This window comes from Blennius ocellaris (assembly GCF_963422515.1).
Source record: "Blennius ocellaris genome assembly, chromosome: 8".
NCBI lineage: Eukaryota > Metazoa > Chordata > Actinopteri > Blenniiformes > Blenniidae > Blennius > Blennius ocellaris.
In genome coordinates, this window is record NC_137657.1 from 24,389,539 (window position 1) to 24,406,126 (window position 16,588).

A 16,588-nucleotide genomic window follows, 5' to 3' on the forward strand; every position below is an offset into this window, starting at 1 on the left:
TTGAATGTTTCATATGAAATATTACAGTGTTAAAAACCCATTCCTGAAGACGCCCAAAGCGAGAAAACAGATTTAACCAAATCAACCAAGGTACTTCTAGTGAGAAGCTGTTCTGAATCTTGTGTTTGCTTGGAAATGATGAACACTTCACGCACAGCACATTTCAGGCGTGACGGCACCACAGATGTGATGACCCCAATGTTTTCTTGGAAAAAGGCCAATCGGTACAAAGACAGACGTTAAAGACTGAGAAGGCAAAACAGCCCTGCAATTACAAAGTTATTAGTTTTAAGTCGAGGGGAGTTCGTGGATATGAACAAACGGTCAATTGTATATTCTCGTCTCCGGCTCGATATAGCTTTGCAGGCGAGTTGTAGTATGTTTCACCTGTGAATGTGAACAAGTTAAATAAGGAAACAAAAACAAAATCCTCTCAAACCCCGTGAGCAGCACAATTCACTCTCTTCTGCTCATGCACATACTTGCTGTGAATCCTATGTTGTATTTCTGCCAAAACGTGGCAAGTAAATGACTGTATTCTGATCTATGAGCCTTTACAGGAAAGGTGAAGGCAAGTTTTTGATAAATCGTGCGACATGATGAGGCAAAGCCCATCTTGCACAAGCAAAGTCTGATGGATTGTGGAAGGTCAGTTAAATTACCTGGAAATGATCCAACCTATAAAATATAAATGTCTCTCGTAACGTCTTTTGAGAGAAAAAGCTTGTTGGCTAGAATGAGCGGTGACCCCTTTTATTCGTGAGAAAGCTCTACGGCATGTCCTTAAACACATCGCTTTCTCTCGAAGGAGCGGATATCTAATACATTGCCGGGTTTAGCCGTGTGACAGCGAACTGTCAGTGAAGCTGCATCCTGTTAAAGAACAGCTCTCAACAGTTATAAAGCTTTCTTTTTTCTTTTTCCCCCCCCAGCAAGCTCATCCAAATCGCCTGGGGCCACGAGAAAGCGGCACATCAATGCAATCAGTGAAAACACCAACAACTTGCGTCATTCGTACACAATGTGAAAACATGGAAACATTGAAATGAGGGGCGATGACTCACTGGCCATTTAAGCCCTCGCAGACAGCGAGGGGAGGGCAGCATCTGACTGACAGGGAAGGAGATGGGGATCGATTCACCGACTCCGAGCTCCAACTTGTTCGTATTAACAAGGAAACAGTTCCAGGTGTCACATGCAGTGTCGTCCCTACAATCAGCTGGGTGACATTTGAGGAGACGGCCAGTGAATCGAAGAGATGTCATTTGTTGAGAGACAAATTGCTTATTGAATACAGAGGAGCGGCACTTGCTGCATGAGAGAGATAATTACCTCACTATGCAAAAGTAGATGCAATTAGGATGATGGGAAGGCGAGGACTTAGTGTTCAGTCATGCATCGCACAACGCTCAGGATGTGTCATGAGCTGTATTCGGCATGTCCTGGTTACAGTGTCTCGGCCTTTTGCATTTCCAAGCAGTATTTCATAAGCTTTATATGGGTAGTTACACTCACTGTGTCAACAATCTCAACAGAGAAGGCATAAAACACGGTCTGTTCAACTCTTACAAGAAGAAAGAGGTCCTCCATGACTTTTCTTGCTTCTTCTTTCTGGTTGTTTTCAACTTTTTCGCCAACTCAACTGCACTACAAAAGTATGAATTAACTCTACATCTCAGTGGTTTGAATATAGTTTTGAGTGTGTGTGTGTGTGTGTGTGTGTGTGTGTGTACAAATTCACAACTAACCATATTAGCAGGAACCGTTAGCTTCATGCACTTAGCTCATACAAAGCCCATTTTAATGGCAGGTGAAATTCAGCCCTTAATGTACTCCGAGTACACTGGTTTCCTCCCACAGTCGAAGAACAATATGTAAATTGACGTCTCCCTGAATTGATCAAATGTGTGAAAATGTGCCTAAAGTTGGGTAAAGAACATGGATGGATGCATTGTGCTTTTGGAAGTAGAGTTTCAATCTGATGGCAATCTGATGTAATTTTGGTACATCATTTGTTACATTTTGGAAAACTTTCATCATCAAGCGTGACTAAAATATATACGCAGTTAAATAACTTCAATCTAAAGGTCATGTTTCTGTGATCTCAGAATACAACATCAGAAAAACTAACATATTGTGAATCCAAGCATCATTATTTTCTATCCAGAAGTTTGTTTTGGAGGCATTTTAATGAACATACATGTTGTAAAAAAGAAAGAAAATTGAGAGCAAAACAAAAGGAGGCAATTTTTATATTGAATATCTAACCATTACAATATATTCAATTCCACCCCAGTGCCTCTGCGGGGCTTAGAGGCCTTATTAGGCCTACAAACAAACATTTGTCAGAATAATTATGTAATTATATTATTTATTATCTTTTTAATAAGTGGCTGTAGTTTCTGCTTCCCATTGCCACCATCCAGAATATCATCCGTTCCCCTCAAGTCGTTACCGATGGCAACAGGGAATATTTAGTGCGGTAAACACTTGTTACTACACACGTGCACCTTTTTTTTCATCAGAGTTCAGCTTTGACGCTGAGAGGATCACAGAAAGTCAATGCAAATTATAGCAATGGAGGACTCGGGATTTTTAAAGTACTTGATGGCCTCTATGAGCGGTGTGTCACAATCCAACTCCAGCTGCTGAATGTGTTGGATAAGAGCCACATTAGCTGGCAGGCACCCTGCCTTTCGACTTACACATGATCTGTGCCGCGTGTTTATCCTCTGTGTCACCCCTCAACTCTTCCACATATCCCAGTAGGGCGGGTCTTGGGAGGTTGAACAGAGCTCCTCTTGTGCACTCAGTAAAGAGTTAAAAGATGTGCACAGCAAAATCCTGCAGCAAAACTGGCGCAAACTCTTACAAAGTGAAGAAAGCCCCCTTGGGCTATGCGATAACGGTCCTGGCAACACTTTGCTGACTGAATAGACAATCAATATGTTTTCAGCACAGATGTCTCGACATGTACGACGCACACTCACCTGCACTGCGGAGCTGATTTCAGCAGCGAAGCCTCCTGTTATCGGTGCCTCGTGACTGATGAGCAGACGTCCGGTTTTCACCACCGACTGAAAAACAAAGAGGCGAGTAAGTCGTATATTTTTAAACAAGACCGAGACAATTTGAAATGGTGCCAGAAGATGGGTGCTACCAAAGGGGAACGGTTCACATTGTGCCTGCTTTGGTATGCTATATCTGCATTCCCTCCGTGAGCCTGACTGTGCGTGTCTGCACAAAATAGACATGACACAACAATATGAGCTGGAAGACGGATTTAGGCTGGTACACGGGCCCAACGGGACAATCATGGACATTAGAGGCCTCAGCCTTTCAGGCATTTGCAGCTGGGTTTTCTGTAACCTGACATTACTGCAGAGGGATGCCTCTGCTCCACCCGTTATCTACCACGATATAAAACCAGTGCTGTGCTATCATCTCAGCCACACTTGCCAACCATTCAGACCGAAGCTATGTCTGTTTCTCCACAACGCCAGCAGAGACCCGAACAATCCTGTTTACCCCTACATCTTGTTGTACTGTTGTGTAGCAAAGCATCAGGCTGACACTTTTCACTATTGACACTTACATATTTGGCTGCATTATTTTGAGATTTTATTATTTTCAGCAAGATTTAAAATTACTGTGCAGAGACTAATATAAGCAAGTGGAATCGGAGCTTCCACCTTTACGGATTTACACAGAAACAGTGGAACTGTAGAATACACTCTTTATTTGAGCACAGCTGGGTGAATATGGCAGTCGTTTTCATCCCTCAAATCCACAAACCAAACTTTACTGCCATCGTAACTAAATAACCTGCCGAAAATAAACATTGCATGTACATATGGCACTTTAAATAAAGTTTGGTGCGCGCATGCACACGCACACGCACACGCACACGCACACACACACACACACACACACACACACACACACACACACACACACACACACACACACACACACACACACACACACACACACACACACACAATTGTTTACATTGCTGAGGTCCCGGGTTTGGCTGTGAAGCGCTAAATAACTGCGGCACCGTGTGCCACTATCACTCACTGCTATTGAAAGCTAAATGAGTCAGCGCTGTGACGAGAGCGCCAAAATGCCTCAGGCCACACTGGGAACTCTGTATTGTAGGATTAGCTGTATAGAAAAGATTCTTAGTTGTATAAATCAAAGTAAAAATAAGTTCAAGGTATTTAATGAGGCTGCGTATTTACCAACCCGGCGGAGGTGATCGAGTTCACTCTGCAAAAGTCACTTGATTAAATGAGATGATTGTCAGGAATGTGGAAGTTAATAACAACACTGGAAGACATTACCAATGATCTGCACAGTGAGGAAGAGTGAAGCGGAGGTGGGAGGGCAGCTCAGAGCTGGGTGATGTCTTGATATGACATGTTGCCGCTAGGTTTTCTTTTGCACCATGAGTCACGCAGGTCTGGTGAATAAACAAGAGTCCAATCTTCTACCCCCGCCCTGACGCTCAACCCATCCCTCTTCTTAGACAAATATATACACAAAGCCTGTGTTAGCATGACCTCTGATTTACACGGAGAACAGCATCGCCTGATCTCCCCACTTGTCATCTCTCTGAAGGGACACCCAGCAAGGCGCTCGTGGCATCAGGACTGCATTCTTCAGATGTTTCTGACACAAAACCAGCCCGCCACTGTTTTTACAATATTGTGGGAAAGAATTTCAGACACTAAGGAGCAGGATGGGATACTCATTACCCATATAACTGACTTGTGCAAAAGTCTGTCCTGCTTAAAGCAGAAGTGACAGTCCCTGGAAAAGTGTTCACGAAGTGTGCATGAGCTAACCTAGTTCAGACTGCTCTGGCAGTAATGCTATGGAACAGCATGTAATATGACAATGACTTTGAAAAATGGCAAAATGCAGTAATGTCTGGGACAGTAACATGGCAGCGAGTGCAGAACTACGATAGGTAATTCAGTTCATGCAGCGGGTCCCAGAATCACAGGGGTGGAAAATTAAAAACACGAAAGGAATAACAATTTCTCATTGGGCTGCTCTTAACAATAAAACTACACTGGACTTGCATAAGAGGTCTATTTTTAAATGCAGCTTTAAGCACAGTTTACACGACAATGTTTCAGTTGTATTTTCATTTCAGAAAGGTTTAGTGTTAATTACACTGCAAGGGTTTGAAAATCTTTTAACATGGAAACAGCACAAATGCTGAAAACGGCGTAAAGAGCACGTCAGCTTGGGTTGATGGCGTTGGTTATTTTTGTAATGAAATCACACACAAATAAGGAATGATACACTATAAACATTATCATTGACAAGTATACAGACATTCGAATAGAAAGACAACAAAGTTGGATTGCTATTCCGGGTGACTCTCAAATACAAAATTACCAAGTCCCAGGAGAATCTGGGAGTCGCGACACTCTGGAGGAAACATTCTTGTTATTTTCCATCTACTCGCACATGTGCAGATGAACTTTTTACTACGGTTGTGGCGCACATATACAGTAGCAGTGTTTTCAAAAGGTTAGCCCCCAAATTTCCACAGAGATGACATGGGAGCATTTTCAAAAGGTTCTACCTTGGGAGCAGTTTTCAATCGCAATATCAACATTCACAATATACATATTGCGAATGACTGACTGTACTGCAATGAACAAAGTGTCTCAATTCATTGAGAATTCCTGCTCTGCATCTCAACATACTAATCCAATCAGTTGGAGCACTATGGGCCAAGATGTTGACGAGACAGCTTTAACTTCATTAGTTCAACACAACATACCTTGTGGTAACAAGATATCCGTCAGGAGCACAATCAGGAAGACATTACTAAAAACAACAAGTGTTCTCCTAAATCGCTGCTGGTCGGAACTGCAGATTCTCATGTGATCAAAAAACTCTGATTGAAACCAGAGAAGAAAGAGTAGGAGTAGTTACTAAGGAATACAAATCCAAATTGTTTGTTTATTCATCGTAAGTCATGTAATGATCTCATTCCACAACAATATGTATACAATATATATTATATCGCATCTTTTGAATGACTTAGTCAAAGTAAACTGCTGGGAAAAAAATTTCATTTTAGAACTTTGCTCGAGAAAAAAAAAAGATAATTAGTATTAACAACAAACTAATAACTGGTCGATAACATCTAATAAGAAAACCACAAATATATCCTTCATTGTTGAGAAAAAACTGGGGTCACCAAAGGCAATGTGATTATTCAGTTTGAAACCTGAATCCTATTTCTCAAGATATTATCAAGATAAGAGTACAGTAAGTGTTCACTTTAGAGAAAGAGTGACAGCATTAATATTTAAAGAACAATGTAAAATAATTCCTCTCAGTTTTGGGTCTTTTGGTCCAGATCAATGTAAATAATAAGTGTAAACAATGGTATGAACAGCCTTCCTGTGGCCACAGTGAATGAAACCCACACAACGACATGCAAAATCTATGCCAGCAGGTTTTAAGGCCCCTGCATATTCCCATTTTGAAGCTGTAAGAACAAGACGAAATTTCAGCAGTGGCGTCAGCAAGCTGCTGAAAAAAAAGCTTTTTCGTCACGACTGTTCATACTCCAATAAGAAGCTGCCGAACTCGCAGGCCACGCCCCTTCACAGCAGCCACACGTCTGTGAAGTGGTGTTTACATTTTTCAACTTCACAGCTTTTTTCTCGCCTCCTGTGCTGTCAGAAATGCATTTTGCTGGTTGTTTCAGTAATAAAAGAGAGTTTTTGTACAAGCACCATGTTTGTACGGTTTTAACTACAGGAGCTGACCGCTTTGAGTGATGTGTTCAGGTGCATCACGGCATTTTGATGAGCTGCAGTGCTCATACAGAAGAGATGTTACAAGCTAAATATGATCAAAATATGCCTGATAGTGATTAGCGAGCTGGAACACGCGTGCGCAGCACACGTCACTGCCCAAGTTTCGGCAGTGTGGCACCTACACAGTTCGGCCAGGACGGCTGGCACTGCCCAAACAAATTTGTTCGGCCAGAAGGAGCTCGCCGAAGGAAATGACATCATTTTGTTCAGTAGGACCCCGCACTGCCCAACTTTCGTCTTGTTCTTATTGAGTATGAATTAGCCTTTTTGGTCCACACAAAATGGCAGCTTACAGGCAAATTTACAAATTTAATTTAAAACAGATTTAAATATATACGTCGTCATGTTTAACAAAACATAGGCAATTCGATGATCTATAGTACAATCTCAGTGTTTCATTACTCCCTGTGCTATATTCATTACAACCCCGATTCAAAGTAAAACTCTGAAGGGTAAATCTCATGGCTTTTCGCTGTCTGAGTCCAACCTTTTGCTTCCAACTGCCCAACTCGTTCAACTCACCTCAATTCCTGAGGTTCAATTACACGCAGTTTCAAGAAACATTAAAAAAGACACACACAGACTTGGTCATTTTAACATCACTGATGGGCGACTGCTGCAGCGCTCCAACTTCAACATAGTAATTGTGGCTGCAGCCTGTAACTCAGCTGCTTCCGGTTTCTTGGAGGGGTTTCAGGAGACCGAACCATTCACTCTCATCAAGTGGTCTGACCCGGGTTTTTTTCTCTCGTCCTCAAGCCCTCTTATTTGCCCATAACAGCCACCTTTCATGTTGGTAAAGCTCGGGGGGGAAAAGCAGTTACTTTTAATGGCGCGTTGGACTGCGGTACAGGAAGTCCACTCGACAGTGTCAGAAGATGATCAGTTTGATGCATCCAAGAGGCAGAAATTATATACCTACGGAGAAGACCACACTGTTTAACACATCATGAATCTTTCAATTCATCCTCAGGATAGCCGAAGACATTGACATGTGCTTGATGGATTCATCAGTAGGTGAAGTTACGAGGAGTAAAAGCGCTGTGGTTAAAATGTTGATCTGATAAAATCTGTATCAAGTAAATATATTTATCCGAATGGACTGACTCTGTCCCACTGAAAGTGAAATGATGTAACCCTGTGTATAATCCAATCAAAAACTGGTTTTATCCACAGACCTGAACATGTTGGTTTGCACTGTGCACTTGTCTGTTAACCCTTTATAGGGCTCATGGTCATCTTTAGTCAAGTCCTGTTTCTTAAGTTAAATATTGTGATAAGTGCTGCTGCTTTAATGTTTTGCCCCTTGCTTTAGTAAAGCATTTCTTTCTCCCAGTAAGAATATGTGATTGATTAATTGACTGAATTGGTCAAGATTTGTGGGGCATTCAATTGAAATCAAATCAACCACTACAAGTGATAAAAGTGACAAGTGACAAGTGACTCCCGTGGAGACAAAAGTTGGTTTCAACTTTAACCAAGTTGAAATCACAGAAACTGGTGACAGTCTGAGCTGACGAGATGCAAATCGTTCCATCTTCTCCCTACAATGTAAAGACTGGCAGCGTTGATTGGTGACTCTAAACATCGTTTAAGAATTGAGTGATTCATTTCTACAGAATATTCTCCCCTTTATGACCCTGCAGCCCTAAATGTGCATAAAGAATGGATTGAAGATGGATGAACAGAAATCTTCATAAAACTTCTGACATCCAGGGCCTCCATTTGAAAGACTTCCCTTCCACGGTAGTTGACCTCTTGTGTTTATCGAGTGAAAATCTCACGTGCAATGTGTGCACGCCCTAGCTCTGGGTTAACTCCAGGGCTCCTGCTTGGCGCTGGCGGGGCTACTGCTCTGGTGGCTACAGTTTTACTACTCATTGTGCTGCAGGGCTGTCATTTGATGCCGAAGTCGTTCCGCTGGCTGCAGGGGAAATGTCATGTTTACTGCCATTCCCATACACACCCAAACCAAATGAGCAGCACTGAGCACGTCTCCAGGAGTCGCTCTGTCCTTGGCGCTGAAGTTTTTGTCTTCGTCTTTCTTCAGGCTCCTTCATTTCTAACCCCCAAAGCGCCAGTCCGTCTCATATTTGTCACTCATTTTCACAATTTTACTCCTCCCACTATCCGTCTCTCAAACCATCCATTCCATTCAGCTTTGAGAGAAGCCCATCTCTTTCGGTCGTAGCACTTTTCCCCCTTGCCATGCGGCCTCACCACTTAGAGGCGGTCGCCAATGACCTGGCATGGCCTCAGAGGCTAAGGTCAGAAAAGTCCCTTTACCATGGCATATAATCTTACTTGCACACACACAGAATGATGAAGACGCCCACAGAGGCATGTTGACACATACAAACACACATGGCACACAGCCAGACATACTGCATGCAAGTGAACACACCACAAGCTTCGTACCAAGGATTGATTGATTCACTTATTTGACAGTGGTACAGAGTTCCTTTCACCGGTTGCCATGACCTGCTGTTGTCAAAGTGCCATCTCAGCAAGGCGAGACAAATTCATAGGTCAGGAAAAGAAGTGGCATACTTGTACAGTATACAGTTATCATCGTGCACTGACTCATTCTGAAACATGAATGGACAGACAAAAGTGACTAAAAACAGTCCGTACTTGAAGCTAAAGTGGGATGTGGTTTGACTGGTGCAGAATCACATAATGTCCTCTCAAAGCTTTCAAAACACATGCGAGAATCTTTCCAGAGGAAGTTGCCAGTGCTTACTTGTTGGATCTTTATTTTTACAACACTCAATTCATTGAGGGGGGGGGGGGGGGGAAGTGGTAATAACAGAAGCAAAACGCGCTGTGCTCGTACACACATACACACACACACACACACACAGTCCCAATGTTCCCATCAAACGTGCCTACTCGTCTCTCAGGCCGTCCATCAAAGTGTGACAGGAACAGAAAGCTTAGTTATGTGCCACCACTATTGAGGAGTCCGCCTAGCTGCTGGATCTGTTGGCATTTTGCTCCTTCCCACCGACCCTGTAATTCCACGGCCACCACAGGGTCCTAACTCATATGTGATCTCCGTGACAAATGAGCGCCGGGTCAGGACTCGACTGCTCGTCAGGGCCTTTAAAGTGGCGTGCGGCGATTAGCGGAAAGGGGTGAGTGCTCGGCGAAAACCAGAGGCCCTGTTAAAATCCCTGCCCTGGGGAGGGAGGAAACACAAATGCTCGCTCTCTCTTCGTGCCGTACAATTACTTCCTCTCTCACAACAGAGAGGGAAAGTGTGAAGCAGTGAGTGACATAGCGCAAGAATGAGAGAGCAGAGGGGAAAGTGTAGCACGGCCTCTGCGCTGGGCGGAGGGCCAAACCATCCTCCAGAGGAGTCAGGACGCCAGAGGAGACCTCAGACAGAAATAACTCCCAACATCCCATAAAGACCCATTAAAACCAATTCAACTCAATTACTCCCTGACGCACACACTCGCTCACGCACACCATCTACCTTTTGGCCCTGCAATCACTGAAACACTGACTGCGAGGCATTGTGTGTGCATGCTCCGACTTGCTGATGGCTCTTTGCAGGAGTCCCACAGGCTGATGCATGTATGAGGAGACAGTGAGGTAGTAAAAATCAACCAAGATTTTTTATTTTTATTTTTAAAATCATGTAATGCACACGAAAAGAAAGCAGTTTGCTATGGATTCTGACTCAGTCATCAAGGGAGGACTTTTTGTCAGCAGGATAACGTGTATGAACTCATATGACTGAGACTTTGCAGAAAAGAGGTTGAAATGGGAATGGAAAGCGATTTAAAAGCATAAAATAAATCAAGCAGTGTGGGGGCAAACCTGCGGCTTGAATGCAACTCTGGCATCAGTCTGTGAAGCCTGTTTGTCATTACGCTTTAAAGTGACACTATAGGGAAAACAACAAAACAGAGTACAGGCAATTCCAACATTGCAGGTGGGTTCTTTCAATTGCTGGCTTAACTCATTGAAGAAAATTAAACTATGAACTGTGTTTGTATTTTAAGAACATTTGTGGTCTTGACTTGATGATGATGATGTGACTTTCCCAACATTATAACGGCTCCAGCATCTGTTTCTCATCATTATAAACCTGCTTGGATTGAACAAGAAAACTGAAGCCATCGCCTCAAGCTTTATAAAAAGACATTTTTGAGTTTGAATTTATGTGTTTTAATGCTTTTGATGCCCAAGCCATTCATTCATAATGAAGATCATCAATGGTGGAACGTTCAGATCCTGTACTAAGATAAATGTACGTGTAGAGTGATGTAAAAATACTCCATGTTAAGTGGAGGAGCTGCAGAGTGCTGAAATAAAAGGATGGAAATATAAACGCAAATTGCTGATAATGTATTGAAGTACTGGCGAAAACATTCACTACAGGGGGCTTAGCAGGAAGTTCAATGTCCGTGATAAATTAATGAAGCGTCACTGAACAACGGATGACCTTTACAATCAAATACATAACTTGTGAGTTTTTAGTCCCATTTCTTCATATATACCATCAGTTTAACCAAACATCATTGCTGAATTAAACGAGGGGCCTCAATGTCACTCAGCTTTAAGATGGATTACAAAATATAATTTTTGGTAGTATTTTGGTGTGAGCGGAGCATCTTTATGAAATTGAGAAGACAGAAGAAAAAATTACTTTTGGGGGATATATTGGGATATTAATAACAATATTTCATCTTTTTGAACCTGGCTACAAAAGACATTGTGCCAAACACTAACTTGAAAAGGAAAGTAAGGCATAGATTGAGGAAAGCAAAGTAAGAAATAAAATATTTAATCTCAAATGAAGTAGGGAACTGATAGAACTTACAAAAAACTTAAATGGAATTTGTCAAACACACATGCCAAGACTATGTGGAATAGTTGAGTTACAGGGTCTAACCATTATCTGAATATCAATAATTGGTTAATAGTTCAATATTAATCAGTAGTTGGCCATGTTACTTTAGCTTTAGTGCTAAAAGCAGATTTTTTTGAAATGGTAAAAATCTGACCATGTGTGAGCAAAACAAGCTTTTTATTGACTGAATGGGCATCTAAAAAGTTGATGAAAATAATATTTTTGTCTTGTGGGAGAGCTTACATATGGGAAAGTCATGTTCACAAGTTGATGATTCTTACTTCATGAATTGATTTGATTTGGTAGCCTTGACTCCCGCATGAATTCTCAAGAAAAACTGCTGCATTTTGCTTGTGCTGCATAAATAGAACAGACTCTTTGAGTTGATGGGTACGGCCTGCACAGTACACCATGGAAGACTGATCAACCAATTAAAACGAGCAAAACAGGGATAAGGCATCTTAATTCTTGCACAACATAAATGCTTCTTTCCAATGTTTGAAAAATGTAGGGTGTAAATAAAAACAGGTGAGGCTGCTGGTGGTAAAAGCATCCCCAAACCAACACATGATACACCACATTACAAGAAATCTACACCTTAAATCTCTGCAACAAGATAGCCAATTCAATATGGTGACAGTCCTGCATAACCATAAGAACCATACATTATTTGGTAATAAACACTCAACTTTTCACCAGGAATCTAGGATGTATTTTCAAAGAAAAAAACCAAACAGTTTGATACAGTTGTGGGCAATCAAGAAACTGTTTAAATAGAAAGTATTTGTCGCATACAAACTGAGAACAAGCACCCCTAAGATTGCTGTATGAGAGCGAGTGTGAACGCGACCATCTGCACCCTGGTGCACACCAAACAATTCCACTTCGTCCTATTGAAAAGCCCCTGCATGCCTGCAAAGAACAACTCTGATGCAGATCGATTGAGGCCTGATGGAAATATGAAGGCAGCATGAGAGCTTGTAAACAGACCAAACACAAAACACGACAATCTTCAGGAACACCGTCTCCTTGTTTATCATAGGCTTGATGTGTGTTTGGTTTACTTGGTCCTATGTGGAAGTGAACCAGACCTGAGTGCAAACCTTTTTTTCTTCCCCAACTTTGGTTTGGACAAGAAAACTACAGCATAAGAATAAACACTGTCAACATTTAGTTTTTTGAATATTCTTTGAGACCCTCGAGATAGAAAAGATTATTCATTGCCATGAAAGACATGCCTGATCTGTCTTCCAAAACAAATAATCTTCAGAACAACAATAAGTCGAGCAACAGATGTTCTGGCCCCACATAGCAATCTGCTTTCATAATGGCAGCTTTGCTCATAAGTTGATGGATATGCAAAAGACATAGACGACGTGAAGCTTTACATAATCAGGAATTATAATTAATAGTGCACGTCAATAGATAGATGTCCGTTTCGCCATCATCACAGAACAACCTTATTGAACTTTTTCCAGGATTTCCTCATGGGCTGGCCAGAACTATTTCTTCCGCCGGCCACAATTACTGTACGTGAGCTGCGCGTCAGGCAGGTGCACCAAGATCATCGAGTCCGAGGCTGAGATCATCGTCAATGATGCCAGAAAAACAAACAAAGCTCTTTTGAACTAGAAAGACACCATTTGTGGAGCACATGACAAATTAATTCAGATTGTGTTTGTGTCCTTTCATTGTTACCACTGGAAGCGATCAGCTTCTTCTGTCAACACATTTTGCTTTGAGCACATGTTCGGTATCTATATGACTCGTCTCAGCTTTGGTTTCACTTGGTGTGACATCAAACAGAAAAATATGTGGTCATGCACATCATGATACATAAATATCAAAGTTAGGCTTCTATAATTCAAAGTGATCATTATATAGAGTGGTCAGCAGAGTGGTGACGACCATTCAAATCCTGGTTCGGTCAAAGGATTCTTCAGGTTATACACTTGCTCGAAGATTTTTGGTGCCATGTGTGAAAGGATCTACCCACAGAATGCGTATAATCTGAAATGCATATATGATACCAACTTAAACAGCAAGTGTTTTCCTGTTGGTAACGGGCAAACACAGCATTGAGCACGGGAGTTTATGATTCCTTACAGAAACAAATTTCACAGGAACTGTAAGAAAACTTGTCATTAAGAATTTGAGTATTAAGCTGGCGAAACTGTACTGTGAAGTACAGCCAAAAATGTAGCAAAGCTTTTGAGAGAAAACACAGTCAATGAACATCCAGTAATGATAAAGAGAAAGTCTAGCAAAATAAACTCAAGAGCTGGAATAATTGGAATTTATGGTGTTTGAACAGTTCTGTTCATCTGCGAAGCTGATGTGAAGAGAAAAAAATATAAAACTTGTTGAGGAAGGAAGAAAATAAATACCACTTTTTGGTTCGTTTCCACTTTATGTAACTGGTTAGGAGATTTATAGATGATTCTGAATAAGCAGGAAAATCCCTGGGTAAGAGAACATCTCGTGTGCTGTATTTTGGAAGTCTCCTTGTCCTTGTGACTTCAGACACTTTTTTTTCGGCTCAATCTCGTTATCGGCTTGCGGGACGACCTCGATGATCTCAGTCTGCCCGCGATTCTGGCCAAGGCTCTTTAACCAAACCGCCTTCTCCAATGGAAAACTGACAACCTGGCCCAGAGGAGCAAGTGCTCGTCCAGTTTAAAGTGCTGTCGGCTTTTAGCGAGATAGTTTTATGACAACAAAACTTTCATTGCATCCATCAACATCATCAACCAGTACCAAAAATCTAATTCGGCCAACAATTACTCCATCATAAATTATGTTCTCAAGCTGCTTTGTTTGGGTTGAGGCAGTTACTGTCAACATTGTGAAAGAAATCATTTCCTCCGTTTGGTACGCCAGCGTGCTGAAGAAAGCCTGCGCACGTTACCGACTAGAAAACAATACTCATGATGTATTTGAGAAAAAATATGAAGGTCTGAGTGACTTTTAGATGTGCCTCAACGTGGGTCTGCCAGATTCAAAGGCCGTCTCTCTCCAGTTAGTGACACTGGTAAGAATTTGAGAAATCCTTAGTGCCGAGCAGTGGAATGTGAGCTGAAGCTGCTGCCAGCAGGAAGGATGGAAAAGCGGTCTGTAGCAGACAGACAAGTGGGGGGGGGGTTGGAAGAGACATCTTAGAAATATCTGGAAAAACCAGAAATGGCGTTCATTAATGGCAATGTTTGTTACAAACTTATTAATGTCAATAAATTTGCCCAACTGCTGGGAATTGCTGTGTTGGTTGAGGAGTTTGTTCATTTATTTTGCATTACGCCATGCTTTCACCCGCAACACCGGGAAAATGGAAAAGGGGCTGGATCCATCAGCGACTAACCAGTATGAGTAATTTTCCACTGATACAACTGCTGCTGTAGCATAACGCACGACAGTGTTATGACACAAACACACACGGGTGCAAAAGGACCATTTGACCACCCCAAAATACACGTGCACCACCCCGCAAAGTCCTGTCGTTTGTTTCTTTCAGAGTTAAGTGCTAACAGCGTAATTACAGACGTGAGCTTAAATAATGAGAATACAGCGTCCAAACCTCCAGGCATTTTCTTCCTCTGATATTTGCTTTTAACTTTGATTGTTTCCAGTATGTGTGGTGGTGTGTGTGTGTGTGTGTGTGTGTGTGTGAGAGAGAGAGAGCAGAGTAGCTATTACGGGTATAATGTGGTCGCCCAGTGAGCTGATACTGGCTGAGGACCCTCGGTTGAAAGGAAATTCACAGGCACGAGCCCAGCCTGGCCGCCTGCTCCCTCTCTGGACTGGGTCCAGACCACAGAGCAGATAAAGCCAGTTTCTGTCTGCCGCTGATCTGGGTGTCAACTTTGGGCAACACGAAGCTCCAACAACCTCCGACATCAGGGAAAAACAACATCAATTTAGAATGTTTCATCAAAACTTTACTGTGGGGAAGCAGGGAGAACCTTTTTGTGCCTGGCGTAATTTTTCAAAGTGTTACTTCTCTTTTCTTGTTATAAACACCTTTAAACAGCTTATTTTTTTGAAACTATGTGATATACAATCACGAATCAGCTTTATAAAGGAAATTGCACCTCAAGAATCAAGTCGGTTGAGTGGAGTTCAATGACATTTCCTGAAACAATTAAGTGATGCAACAAATAGGGTGCATATTCAAGTCCATTCCATTGTTTGACATCACAAATGTCGCCACAACAAGCTGTGTGTGTGGATCGATACAGTTACAAACCTGTAATAATGTATGTATAAAATTGGTTGCCTTTGTGCATTTTGTTTTTAAGTTTCTGCTTTACCTTCGAAGAAGACTATAAACAAAACCCCATTTGAAGAGGTTCCATCTGATTATAAAGGATTTCTTGGACGTCATAATTGATTTTCTTTCCCCCCTTGGTTCAGATCTCCCTCACTCATTTCCGGACATGCAACCTGATTATATTGTTCTGTTATTTATTCACTGTTTGTTTGGAGAGACTTGATGTGTGTGGTGTGAACGATTTCTTTTTTGACTGTTTAAAAAGGAAAAGAAAAAAGAAATTAAACAACTTTGACTGTATAAAATTGCTGTGACTATTTATCATCAAAACTGGGCAAAAAAAATCTAAATCTGAGTAGTTTTGGGGTTTGATCGTCCAGATCAAAGTGTTACATATGGTATTATTTTTCCCGATAAGGATAATGACATATTGAGAATATAAAATCAAATCAAATCAAATTTCTCAACAATTAAATTAATTGTAGATTGCATTTCCTGTTGCTATTCACAGCAAAACTGTCTAAAAACATAATATTAAATACAGATCACTCATTGATACCAATGTACATGCAGTGCTGTAACCGCACTGAAAAATATGGGGAAAAA

At 41.6% G+C, this 16,588-nt stretch overlaps 1 protein-coding gene across 1 annotated transcript in view; it reads right to left on the minus strand.

Moving 5' to 3' along the window:
- Positions 1–16,588, minus strand: part of bckdhb (branched chain keto acid dehydrogenase E1 subunit beta) — a 61,139-nt gene that overhangs the window by 12,788 nt on the left and 31,763 nt on the right. The window contains exon 9 of the mRNA XM_080501185.1: positions 2,991–3,077. Coding sequence (XP_080357311.1) covers positions 2,991–3,077 — 87 coding nt within the window. The remainder of the gene's footprint in view (positions 1–2,990; positions 3,078–16,588) is intronic.